Source organism: Sapajus apella, unplaced genomic scaffold, assembly GCF_009761245.1.
Source record: "Sapajus apella isolate SASKATOON/1434 unplaced genomic scaffold, GSC_monkey_1.0 scaffold117, whole genome shotgun sequence".
In the NCBI taxonomy this organism is placed as follows: Eukaryota; Metazoa; Chordata; class Mammalia; order Primates; family Cebidae; genus Sapajus; species Sapajus apella.
In genome coordinates this window covers 1,841,180-1,854,947 of record NW_022437057.1, presented here as the reverse complement: position 1 = coordinate 1,854,947, position 13,768 = coordinate 1,841,180, and the positions used below count along the sequence as shown (strand labels likewise).

Here is a 13,768-nt window from a genome sequence, read left to right as displayed (position 1 = left end):
AAAAAGAAAAAAAAAAAAAAAAATTTATGCAATTCAATGGAATGTAAAGAAATCAGGGGGGGAATCATTAAACCGAGAGAAAACAGTTATTAAGGGATTTATGTATTTCCTTTCCACCTTTTCTTTATGTGCATTTCTTAATGATGTTGAGACCATTCAATATGTGTTATTTTGTCTCTCTTTCTCTTTTGTCCTAATTCTTACATGAGAATTTCTCTTCTATTAAAACATCCTCTTGGCCAGGCATGGTGGCTCATGCCTGTAATGCCAGCACTTTGGGAGGCCGAGGCAGGCAGATCACCTGAAGTTGGGAGTTCGAGACCAGCTTGGCCATCATGTTGAAACCCCGTCTCTACTAAAATAGAGAAATTAGCCAGGTGTGGTGGCACATGCCTGTAGTCCTACCTACTTGGGAGGCTGAGGCAGAAGAATCGATTGAACCTGGGAGACAGAGGTTGCAGTGAGCCGAGATTGCACCACTGCATTCCCACATGGGCAACAGAGCGAGACTCTGTCTCAAAAAAAAATCCTCTTAAGCCTACTTTTAATGACCGTGTAGTATTCCATTATACATGCATGCTTCAAAACTTATTTAACCAACCCCTTTTGTTTGATGGTACAGCAGCTTCCTGTCCCTTGAATGTTCTAAAAAACAAGGGACCTGCCTTTTGGTTATATTTCATTTGTCTTGAGGCTACAGTCAGAACGAAGCATGTTTTTATTTTGTTTAGCAGCTTTTCTTATCTTTGGTATTTACTTCTCCAACTTAAAATCACTAGCGATTCTGATAGGAGAGGGGTAGGAATAGCAAGAAATGTTTCTTAAATGGAGCAGTGAACAAACTCCTCCTCAAATCAGGAACAAAGCAAGTATGTTTACCCTTACACGTCTGTTCTACATTTTACTGGGGGACTAGCCGGTGTGAGCACACAAAAAAGAAAAAAAAGGCATTCAGATTGGGAAGGAAGGAATATAACCCTTAACTCACAGATGACAGAATTCTCTATGTAGAAAATCATAAGAGATCCATCAAAAAATGCTAGAACAAATAACTGAGTTTAGTAAGATCAGGATAAAAGCTCAATATACAGAAAATGGTTGTATTTCTATATCCTAGGAACAAATAATCCAGAAATGAAATTAAGAAAACAGTCCAACTCCCAATAGCAACAGAAAGAATGACATGCTTAGAAATAAATTTAACAAAGGAAGTGCAGGATTTATACACTGAAACTACAAAACATTTTAATAAAATTAAAGAAGATCTAAATTAATGGAGAGACATTCCATACTTGTGGATTGAAAGACTCAATATTGTTAAAATAGAACTCCTCCCAGAATGAACCTGCATATTCAATACAATCTCTGTCAAAATCTTTTTTATAGGTTTTTTTATAGAAATTGACAAGCACATCCTAAAGTGTATGTAGAAATATAAAGGGCCCAGAACAGTCAAACACTTCTGAAAAAGAATGTTAGAGGAGCCATACTACCCATTTTCAAAACTCCCTACAAGGTACAGTAATCAGGATAACATGGTACTGACAAAAATAGGCATAGAGATCAGCAGAACAACATTGAGCACCCAGAAATAAAATCTTACAAAATGTTTGATCAGTTGATATTCCACAAAGGTGCCAAGACAATTCAATGGGAAAAGGATCGTCCTTTTTTTTTTTTTTGAGATGGAGTCTCGCTCTGTTGCCCAGGCTGGAGTGCAGTGGCACAATCTCGGCTCACTGCAACCTCCGCCTCCTGGGTCCAAGCGATTCTCCTGCCTCAGCCTCCTTTGTAGCTGGGATTACAGGCACCCACCACGAGGCCTGGCAAATTTTTTTTTTGTATTTTTAGTAGAGACAGGTTTCCCTATATGTTGCCCAGGTTGGTCCCGAACTTCTGACCTCAAATGATCCACCCACCTCGGCCTCCCAAAGTGCTGGGATTACAGGCGTGAGCCACTATGCCGGGCCGAAAAGGATAGTGTTTTAACAAACAGTTGGGACAGTCAGCTGTTGCATTAGTTTCCTGGAGCTGCATAGCAAAATACCACAGACTGCGTGGCTTACCACATCATTTATTTTCTCATAGTTCTGGAGGCTGGAAGTCTAGGCAGCCTCTCTTCTTGGTTTATAGATGAGATGGCTCTTCTCCCTGTGTCTTTACAAGGTCTGTTCTCTACCTATCTATGTCCTGATCTCCTCTTCCTATAAAGACACAGTTATATTGGATTAAGGCACATCCCTAATGACTTCATTTTACTTTAAATTACCTCTTTAAAGAGCCTGTCTCCAAATATTTTCACATTCTGGGGGATTAGGGGTTAGGACTTTAATGTATGAATGGGGATGGGGAGCAAAACAATATAGCCCACAACAGCTATACACAAAACAAATGAAGTTAGACAGTTATACCATGCATGAAAATCAACTCAAAGTGAATCATAACCCTAAATATAAGAGTTAAAACTGTAAAACTTCTAGAAGAAAACATAGAAGAAAGTTATCACAACCTTGAGTTGGGCACTTTTTAGCTATGACCCCAAAAGTGTGAGCCTTTAAAAAAAAAACTGATAAAAACTGAACTTAATTAAATGGCCTTATAGACTTCTATATCTCAAAAGGTACAACATTAACAAAATGGCCAGGCACAGTGACTCACACCTATAATTCCAGCTCTTTGGGAGGCCGAGGCAGACAGATCACTTGAGGTCAGGAGTTCAAGACCAGCCTGGCCAACATGGTGAAACCTCGTCTCTACTAAAAATACAAAAGTTAGTTGGGCACAGTGGCACATGCTTATAATCCCAGGCACTTGGGAAGCTGAGATGGAAGGACAGCTTGAGTCCAGGAGTTGGAGATTGCAGTGAGCCAAGATGTGGCACTGCACTCCAGCCTGTATAACAGAGTGAGACTCCATCTCAAAAAAAAGAAAAGAGTCACCTTGCCCAGCCGGGAAGTTCCAATTCATACCTTCCCCAGAATCTGTTGGCCCTCAGCCCAAATCAGCCTGTTTTACCTCTACCCTAGCCCACCTGACCTCTCTCCAGAGTCAGACTTTCCTTGCACCCAGGGCTTCACCAACTCCTAGACTTTTGATTTTGAAAAGGAAATTTAAAATCCGAGAGTAGTACAGGATAGCAGCAGCTGTCTGCATCTGCCTGATGCTTGGAATGGTACAGAGATAATTAATTCACCTGGACTAACCACAGGGACGAAACTGCTTATGTTAAATGAGCCATGTGGAAGTTACCACCCCCACTAGTAATGAAATGTAAGAAATGGAGCGGATATTTGGAGTTTTAGTTGGCCAGATTCCCTGGGCTCAGCTTCAAAGCAACTGCCCTCCTGGAGAGAGATGAAACGATCCCTTTCTTTTATAGACTACATAGGCTGTTACATGACATTTGGGTATCTGTCACTGACGTTGTGAACCGACTTAAGCCAGTTTGATCTATCACAACTAGCTTTATTTTAGTAGAAGTTGAAGGTCTCTAACAGATAGAGATAGATGAGGGCTATAGATGATATCGCAAAGCTAGCTACCAGGTGTACTTTGCAATGGAAGAAACTTTCTGCTTTACCAGACCTATTGTAAAGTTACAGTAATTAACATAGTACAGTATTAGCACAAGGGATAGACAAACCCTTGAAACAAATAGAAAACCCAGAAACAGGTCTGTGTGTATTTGGATATACACCGTGATACTGACAAAGGCAGCCTTGCAGATCATTCCTCAACAAATGGGTATCCACATGGGAAGAAAAAACAAAAAAGATAACTAACCCCTGCCTCACACCACACATGAAATCATTTCCAAGAAAATTAAAGACATAAATGTAAGAGGCAATGTTACAAAAGGTTTTAGGAGATAACATAGGAAAATATATTTATAATCTCTAGGTATAGGATTTCTAAAGATACAAAAAGCATACCAGGCACAAAAAGATTGATTTATTTGAATATATTAAATATAAGAACTTCTGTTCATCGAGAAAGACACAATGAAAATATGAGTCAGCTGAATGCTGCCATGCATACAAGCATTTATTATCAAGCTGCCTCATAAATAGTTACTCAAATTTTTCTGGAAGCTCCTTGAAATACCAGCTGTCTGTCTGATACCTCTTTGCATGAATGATTCCTCGAGGCAGATGTAGCCACGTTCTAGAGGCAGGATCAGCTCGTCCTAACCGTGATCTGACAGTAAAATCCTCAAGAAGACTCTGAACCCCAAATCCTAGACCCAGGGCCCCATTCTGAAGGAGATACAGTACTGGGCTCACCAGGTTCTGTTCATGCAAGGGCCAGAGTGTCTGAGAATATTTCTAGGATCATTTCACCAGTAGAAAAAAAAAATTCTTTCTCACAACAGTTAGGCTAATGAATAAGGGCCTAACTTCATTGATCCACTATGAAGACAGCTAGAGCCCTGAAGCAGACTTTTCTGAAATAAGGACTTCTAATTAGAGTCTTTCACTTATACCAGCGTTCATTCCCAATGAGGGGACTTCAGGTATTAACTAACCTTCATACAGTGTAGCTTAAATCTAACACACACACAAACATACACACATGTGAGTGTGTGTCCCCCTGCTGTAGTATTTTAAACTATGGGCAACATAACAGCAGTATTTACCAGGGTCCAGTCACTTGAGACTTCCCTTCTGGAGTTCTGTCATACACTACCCACCTGTATTATTATCAATACTTTTCTTCAACTCACTTTTTGAACTTCTTCAGATTATGAGACTGATGTGCTGCCTACTGTGCTAAGAGGGCTTCCTCACTTTTTGAACTTCTGAAAACATATATCTTAGAGGAAACTTTATATCCCAACCATAACATAAAACTGGTATCAGCTGGGCACAATGGCTCATGCCTGTAATCCCAACTCTTTGGAAGGCCGAGGCAAGCGGATCACTTGAGCCCAGGAGTTTGAGACCAGCCTGGGCAACAGGGCGAAACCCCATTTCTACTAAAAATACAAAAATTAGCCAAGCATAGTGATGCACACCTGTGATCCCAGCTACTCAGGAGGATGAGGTGGGAGGATCTCAAGCCCAGGAGGTGGAGGCTGCAGTGAGCTGAGATCCCACCCTGCACCGCAGCCTGAGCAACAGAGCCACACCGTCTCAAAAACAAACAGAACAAAACAAAACAAAAATGGATATCACGTGCCCGCCATAAAAGTAAATATAAAAGCAGTGAAACAACAACAGAAAATGTTTTTAAATCTAGCTAGCTGCTGTTGCCTGCCTACCAGAGGCTCTGCAGAACCCGTCCTGCTCTCGGGAAGCAAGTTAGACAAGTGTTACTTCTCTGGGGCGTTCTTGTTTAAATTAAAGAGGGTCGGCCAGGCATGGTGGCTCACGCCTGTAATCCAAGCACTTTGGAGGCCAAGGCGGGCGGATCACCTGAGGTCGGGAGTTCAAGACCAGCCTGACCAACATGGTGAAACCCCCTCTTTAAATAAATAAATAAATAAATAAAGCCGCTCAAAAGAGAACTGAAAAAACCTGAACCTTCCCTCTAACCAAGGCACTGTCATTTAACATAGTCATCTGGCTGCCTCTGAAATTGTCTTTGGAAACCACTATATTCTTGTACCTGGGGCAGTATAGAGAGCCAACAGGGTTAACTAGCGTCTGTCAAGCAGCTAGTGTATGATGGAAACCGTTCAGCCACTGCCTCATTCTATAGCGCAGCCCTCCAAGATGGGTATTCTTTAGCTCCACTTTACAGATGAGCGGACTGGGGCTCAGAGAGGCAGTGGGACTTGGCCGGAATCTCACAGCCAGGAAGTGACGAGGCTGGAATCAGGAGCTGTTTCTCTCTGACCTTTATTGTTACCCTCTGCAAGCAGGACTTGCTCTCCTCTCTCATGCCTGCATCAGCCACATCTGTCCAAAGCTCCAGAATTCCTTCCAGAACAGGACTGAGTTTGCTGGAGCTGTGGTTCTTTGTCACAACTGACGGAACCTAGGGCAGTCCTGGAAGCAGAAGCAGAATGCTTTCTCGGCCACGGGTCACTTTTCACTGGTAGCCAAGTCCATCCCAAATGAAACGGGCCAACATCAAAGCATTCAGCCCTGCCTTTTATTACTAACTTGACTTCTTTTATGGTTTGGGGGTTTGGTTTGGCTTTTACTTCCTGGAATAGCTCAAAACCAGAAGAGAACTTGGCATCATCGGGAGGTTTCCATGGGCATCATTGTCCCTTCCCCTCCTGGTCCATTTGGGGCCTCTGCCCATCCTGGGAGGCCCCCTCCAGGCAGACAGTGACCACCGCCAGGTGTGGTGCCCCACACCCACCCAGCTGTCCTCTAACAGAGACACGTGGCCAGCTCCGGGCTGTCCCCTCATGTTATTTAGGGCCTCCCCAGCACTGTCTAGTCACATAGGGAAGGTGGAGGAGGAACAGCTGCCACCCTGCCACCTTTTGTGGATTTAAGGTACAGGTTTGCAGTCGGCCTTTCCCAAACTCTCAAGTCCAAGCCACCTCACCAGAGCCTCCATTTCCCCATTTCTTAAATGGGTCAGCTTTCCCAGGGTTACATAAAGTGACACAGATAAACACATTTCAGGAGCCACCCAGTGCTGAGCCAAGGTCGGGGAGTGCTGTTATTGCAGTCTTGGGGGAGCCACAAGATATTTGCACACAGAGCAGTCAGGACATACCACAGTCCAGCATATAATCAGCTCCTTCATGATGTGGCTCCAACTGCAAGGGCTGCAGGATTTCAGAGGAAAAAGAGGCCCTTAGGGAGCGGGGAGCAGACAGCAGCTCATCCTGGCCAGGAGAATGACCACTCACTGTTCTAACCAGAAAATGAAGGGGGACCAGAAACAGGAGGTGGGGGAGGGAAGGCCTGTCCTGTCTCTGGGACTTCCTGCTTCAGCTCTGGAAACAGTCCGTCCTTAAGGATTTGCTGCAGAGCAGGAGCTACTTAAAGGCTAATGTTAAAAATCGGTGAGCCCGTTAGTCACCCTTCAGAAGGATGGAAGGGTGGACAGTGACCGGGGAAGGTGCCCTATTAAGCCATCCACATCCCTCAAGATGTGTTTTTCCATTTTGAGTCTGAAGCAGATCGCACCTCGGGGGAGCTGGCTTAAAGTTAGAACCTGACTCAAAGTCATGTAGGATTGGCAACCCAAGTGTCCATCGACAGGTGAATGATAAGCAAAAGGTGGTGTATCCATACAATGGAATATTACTCAGCCTTTAAAAGGCAGGAGGTGTTGACGCCTGCTACGAGCATGGACCTTGAATGGATGAGCATGCTGAATGACGTCAGCCAGACACAAAAAGATAAACACTGTATGATTCCACTTACATAAGCTACCTGAAATCATCAATCCCTAGAGATAGAAGGTAGAATGGTGGTTCCCAGGGGGAGGGTGGAAGAGTAGTTGTTATTTAACGGGTACAGAGTTTCAGTTTTGCAAGAAGAAAAGACTTCTGTGGATGGATGGCCGTGCTGGTAGCACAGCAGTGTGAATGTATTAAATACTTAACGCACTGTAACAGCACACTTGAAAATGGTTAAGATGGTAAACTTTACTGTGTGTACTTACCACAATTTAATTTTTTTAATGGGAGAAATAATCATGTAGGGTCAAAATATCCCCGAAGCCCAGTGAAAGGTACCACACTGGAGACTCCGTTCATCTCTCCGTTGGTCCATGAGAGCCCAGCACTGCTGCAGGGTTGGCATATCACTTCGGGAGCTGGGTGGTGAGCTATTAAGGCCTGGTTATATAGAAAATGCAAGACACGTTCTCTTCTAGCCCAGACTGCAAACTCAGGCTCAGCATGGTGAGAAGGCACAGGAGAGGCACCAGGAAACTGAGGCTGTCTAGGAGAGAAGAGTCCAGCCTCATGCAGAGCATGCACTGCCAGGGTGGCTTGGCTGACAGAATCACCTGTGCAATTCATACATATGCACGTGTGCTCTCTGCACAGGTGTTTGCAACAGAATGTATGCGCGAACCACCTGAACCACCCTCACATCTGCATCCTCATTACCCTGGTTCAGGACCCGGGCCAAACGAGGCTTAAGTAAATATTTGTTTGCTTGTTTTTTTTTTTTTTTTTTTTTTGAGACGGAGTTTCTCTCTTGTTACCCAGGCTGGAGTGCAATGGCGCGATCTCGGCTCACCGCAACCTCCGCCTCCCGGGTTCAGGCAATTCTCCTGCCTCAGCCTCCTGAGTAGCTGAGATTACAGGCACGCGCCACCATGCCCAGCTAATGTTTTTTGTATTTTTAGTAGAGACGGGGTTTCACCATGTTGACCAGGGATGGTCTCGATCTCTTGACCTCGTGATCCACCCGCCTCAGCCTCCCAAAGTGCTGGGATTACAGGCTTGAGCCACCGCGCCCGGCTGTAAATATTTGTTAAACTGAGCTGTTTGTTCATGATGACCAGGTCTGAGTTTCAGATCCCATAATAAGCAGAGTGTACTCTGCAGTTCTCTTGTATTTGGCACAGAAACTAGTGCAGTGCACAAAGAAAATGCTCATGAAGGCTGGGCATGGTGGCTCACACCTGTAATCCCAGCACGTTGGGAGGCCGAGGCACGCAGATCTCCTGAGGTTGGGTTCAAGACTAGACTGACCAACATGGAGAAGCCCTGTCTCTACTAAAACTACAAAATTAGCTGGGCGTGGTGGTGCATGCCTATAATCCCAACTACTTGGGAGGCTGAGGCAGGAGAATCGCTTGAACCCGGGAGGCAGAGGTTGTGGTGAGCCGAGATCGCACCACTACACTCCAGCCTAGGCAACAGAGCAAGACTCCGTTTCAAAAAAAAGAAAATGCTCATTGAATCATTGAATGAATACCTGCTAGTAGATAAACCAGCTTTGTGGAGGGCTACTTTGTGCCCTCCACCTACCCTCTGTCCAACGTATTGCCAGACACACTTGAGGCTCTGTGATACAGCCAGTGAGTCACTGGGGCAGATTAATGTGGACTTTGGCTAATGGAAGATCTATTTCAACCCCTCATTAACTTGGAGACTTTGAACCTCTCTCCAAATCATAAAACAGTTCCTTCACTTTAATGCTTCAGATTCGTGAGTTAAGACATATATGTGAGCATGTTGGAAATAACTTAAAGATTCACTAGTAGACAACTAGTTGAATAAAGTGTGATACAGCTATAGATAGACATCCAATATCCAGTATAGATGATGTTATAGAAGAATAATGAAATGTGCCGGGTACCTGTAATACCGGCACTTTGGGAGGCTGAAGTGGGTTGATCACTTGAGGCTGGGAGTTCGAGACCAGCCTGGTCAACATGACGAAACCCCGTCTCTACTAAAAATACAAAAAAAAATCAGCTGGACATAGTAGCACATGCCTGTAATCCCAGCTACTTGGTAGGCTGAGGCACAAGAATTGCTTGAACTCGGGAAGCAGAGGTTGTGGTGAGCTGAGATTGTGCCACTGCACTCCAGCTTGGGTGACAGAGCAAGATCGTGTCTCAAAATAAATAAATAAGAATAATGAAATGTCATGAAGTTGACAATTTATACCTAAGTGAAAGCATCGGTTTACAAAATAGCATGTACAGTATGGTCTGATTTTGCCTAAATGTGAACATATTACTTGAACAAACATACTGTGATGTGTGTGTGTGTGTGTGTGTGTGTGTGTGTGTGTGTGTGTGGTTCCCCAAACCAGCAGTATCACCAGGGAACTTTTTTAGAAATGCACATTCTCAGGCCCCTCCACAGAACTACTCCATCAGAAACTCAGGTGGGGCTCCACTGTCTGTGTTTTAACAAGCCCTCCAAGTGATTCTGGTGCCTTCCTGGGTTTGAGAGCACTGGCGTATGGCATTCCTAACACCCCCTCCTTCCGTTGCTTTTTGGTTTTGTGTGTGTGCATGCATGTGTGTGTGTGTGTGTGTGTGTGTGTGTGTGTGTGTGTATCTGTTGGAGACAGAGTCTTCCTCTGTCACCTAGGCTGGAGTGCAGTGGCACGATCTCTGCTCGCTATAACCTCCGCCTCTGAGATTCATACAATTCTCTTGCCTCAGCCTCCCAAATAGCTGGGATTACAGTTGTGCACCACCATGCCTGGCCTCTCTCCTCCTTTGCACTCACCTGCCTCTCTCTTCTCCAGGCCCTCATCCAGCTGCCCCCCTACATCTCTCAGTGTGATGAGGTGCTGCAGTTCTTTGAGACAAGACCTGAAGACCTGAATCCCCCCAAAGAGTAAGTTCATTTGTGTGCTTCCCCAGATGGAGCCCCACAGCCCTCCTTCCTGCCAGTCCAGCCACCCCCAAGTAACGCAAAGTGCAGCCCAAAGTAGGTTTCATCAGCTGAGCCCCTGTTAGACCACACTTCACGTAGCCTTCAGAGTTACTGTAAGTGGATAGTAAGTGTCCCGTTTGATGGATGAAGGAAACTGGCTGAGTGCCACTCCTGTCATCCCATAATACTCTGCACCTGCCCACAGCACTTATCAAGGTGTGTCAGAACTGGGCAGACTGAGCCTGAGAGGCAGGGGCTGAGCCGTAGATTCATCTAGCTTCTGTCCACAGAGGTGGGTGTGCTCAGGAACTGCCGGGGGTGTGAATGCAGGTGCAAACCAAACCGAAGACGATCCCATTGCCAGCAAGTGACAGGGCCAGGATTTCATCCTGCTCAGCCAGGCTCCAAAGCTGTCCACCACAACCCTGCCTCCCTGTCGCTTCTCCCTACGGTGGACAGGCCACGTGCACAGATGCCATAGTGCACACCACATAAAACCCAAGCACCGCCTGCCTACCTGCCCTTACACACCGACACCCTGGCTGGCCCGAAACACTGACATACGCATGGTGCTTTGGGGAAAGCAGGAAGGGATCTGGCTAATGGAGAAATAGCAGTGGGGAAAAGAGACCTGCCCACAGTGCTGGGAGTGTCCTGGGGTCACAGGAGCAAGAGTGGGCAGAGTTTGGGGTCCATCTAGGCTCATTCGAGAAGGGCCAAAAAGTGCCAGCCAGGCTCTGTTCCAGAAGTAGGCACAGCCACTCTTAGCCCTGTGCTCGCTGGTGCCCCAAACAGCCAGCGTGGCGGGCGGTGTGCTGAGCACCGTACATGTCTCGAGAGAGAAAGACACGTGCTGCCTTTTGGAAATGATCTGCTGGAGTCACAACAATTTTTAAAATAGACTCGTGAGGGGAAAGCATCAAAGTGTTTTAACAAGTGAAGTCAGGCCATTTATAGTTTATACATACACACCGTGACCTCCAAATGAAGTTCACAGGCCACAGATCTCCGAGTGCACTCGGGATGGATGGTTTGCTAGCACACAGCTGAGTAGACCCAAGTTCCTGCAAAAACATATTCCAGTATGCACCGTCTCCTGTGATGAGCACGGAGCGAGTAAATACAGCTTCTCATGGTGAGTGCGCAGAAGCGCGTGGTTTTGGAGTCAAGGGAGACATTCTGTAAGAGGCAACAGTAACCCTTTGAATCACACATCACAAGGGAATGTCTTGCCAACACAGGAGCCAAGACACGGTTTCATAAATTTAAAAATAATCATAAAGATACAGAATATAAATCTGATAATCTGGGATGTTAAGCTCATGCTGGCTAATGTTTTTGTTCTTAGTGTCTTTGGCATTGGCATCTGGTGAGCATTTCCCAACTTGTATTGCCATCAGGAAATATGGGGAAATATTCTCAGACCACCTTTGTCTGCAGTCCTCCCGGGCTTGCAGGAGTGAACTGCCATTCAGGCTCATAGCCTCTGCCTTCAATTAAAATTTCTGCACAAGGTGAATCAAAGGATACAGAGCTCATTGTGCTCCCTTTCCACTTCATTTTCTCACAAAACTGCCAGATAAAAACTGCCATTCCCTCATGCCTGTAATCCTAGCACTTTGGGAGGCTGAGCCTGGAGGATTGCTTGAGCACAGGAGTTAAGACCAGCATGAGCTGCATAGTGAGACCCTGTCTCTACTAAAAATCAAAAAAAATTAGCCAGGCATGGTGGCGTGGTGCCTAGTCCCAGCTACTCAGGAGGCTGAGATGGGAGAATTGCTCCAGCCAAGGAGGTCGAGGTTGCAGTGAGCAGTGATCCCCACCACTGCACTCCAGCCTGGGCAACAGAGGAGACTCTGTCTCAAAAACAAAAACAGAAAACCTGTCATTCCTCGCTTACAGATGAGGCAGCTGAGGTTCAGAATGATAAAAGAGACTTTTAACAAAACAATAATGAAAGAGAGGCACAGTTTAGAAGAGGTGAAGATGAATTTTCCCTGTGTCAGTCTGAGTCTGAACCTAAGCTCAGTCCCACACAAGAGGCTTACTTAATAGAAAAGAACTTGAGTTTGGAATCTAGTACACCCAGGTTCAAATCCCGCCTCCACCACTCCTGGGCTGTGTGGTGTGGGCCTCCCTCACTTTGCTTCTGGGCTTCCACACTTGCTCCATGTGAAATGGGAGTAGCTGTACTTTTTAGGATGATGGCGAGGAATGAGTGACTGCCACAGGGAAAAATTCCAAGACCACGCCAGCTGCTCAGGAGGTGGCAGCTCATGGTACTGCCCCTCTCGGAATGCCCAGATGTTGCTGTCTTTATTCCAGCACTGTCTCTTAAGAGTTGATCAAGATGCCCAGCCTGATATACCCTGAGCAGGAAGAATTGCCTGACTACTGTCTTAGTTTGTTCCACCTGCTGTGACAAAAATACCACAGACTGGGTGGCTTAAGCAACAAAAATGTATGTCTCACTTTCTGGAGGCTGGATCAGTCCAGGATCAAGGTGCCAGCTATTTCAGTGCCTGGTGAAGGCCACTTCCTGGTTTGCAGATGTGTCCCCGCATGATAGACATAAAAAGAGAGAGAGAGAGAAAGCCAGCTCCCTTATGTCTCCTCTTTTTTTTTTTTTTTTTTTTTTTTTTAATTTTTTGTAGACAGGGTCTGGCTATGTTGCTCAGGCTGGTCTGACGCTCCTGGGCTCAAGTGATCCTCGTACCCTTCGTGTCTCTTCTCATAAAGGCGTTAATCCCATCCTGGGGCTCCATCTTTATAACCCACCAAGGCTCCATCTCCAAGCACCATCACACTGGGGCTTAGGGTTTCCACATATGAACTGAGTTTATAGGAGCCGCTTTCACACTGGGTGAGCTTGGGCAGGCCTTTCCACCCCTTGCCTCAGTCTCCTCTTATGTAAGATGGGCCTGATGACACCTCCCTCACAGCATTGCTTGGGGAATCAAATGAGATGTAGAGGAAAGCACTTGGGATGTGCTCTACAGACCTGACTGCCCAAGGTCAGGGAAAGGAGAAGACAGCAGCCGTGAGAGTAGTGTTGACGCTGGTCTGCGTTCCGTGGCCCCCTGGATTCAATGATAGCCAGATTTTCTTCTCCCTTATCTCAGTGCCCCAGAGACTTTAACTTTGGGGAGCATCATGGACCACTTAGAGATTCCAGCAAAAGCTCTCTTCCCTCTTCCTGAAAGAGCACCTCCAGTTTCAGGAGGTCCTCATTTGTGCGGAATCTTGTACATGGACCTGAGGCGAAGTAGCCCAGCCCTGGTAGCCCTTCCGAATGTTAGTGCCAGGATGGCTTTGGCCTCTCCCTGGCGAAGGTGGTTGCAGTGGCCCCAGTCTCTGAGCAGGCATCAGACCAACTTAGACACATAGAGGGGAGAGGGCCAGGCCAGGGGCAGCTGCTGTGCTTGGGAGGAGTCTGGTCATCTTCAAGAAGGAAGGACACTCTGGGACACGGGGTGGGAGCCCGTCCTTAAGAGGAGGTGGGAA

General features: G+C 46.0%; 1 protein-coding gene across 2 annotated transcripts in view; it reads left to right on the top strand.

The window, feature by feature from the left end:
* SH3PXD2B (SH3 and PX domains 2B) overlaps positions 1 to 13,768 on the top strand; it is a 115,634-nt gene that overhangs the window by 59,889 nt on the left and 41,977 nt on the right. For both annotated transcript variants that reach the window (XM_032260354.1, XM_032260353.1), the window contains exon 5: positions 10,134 to 10,225. In XM_032260354.1, coding sequence (XP_032116245.1) covers positions 10,134 to 10,225 — 92 coding nt within the window. The remainder of the gene's footprint in view (positions 1 to 10,133; positions 10,226 to 13,768) is intronic.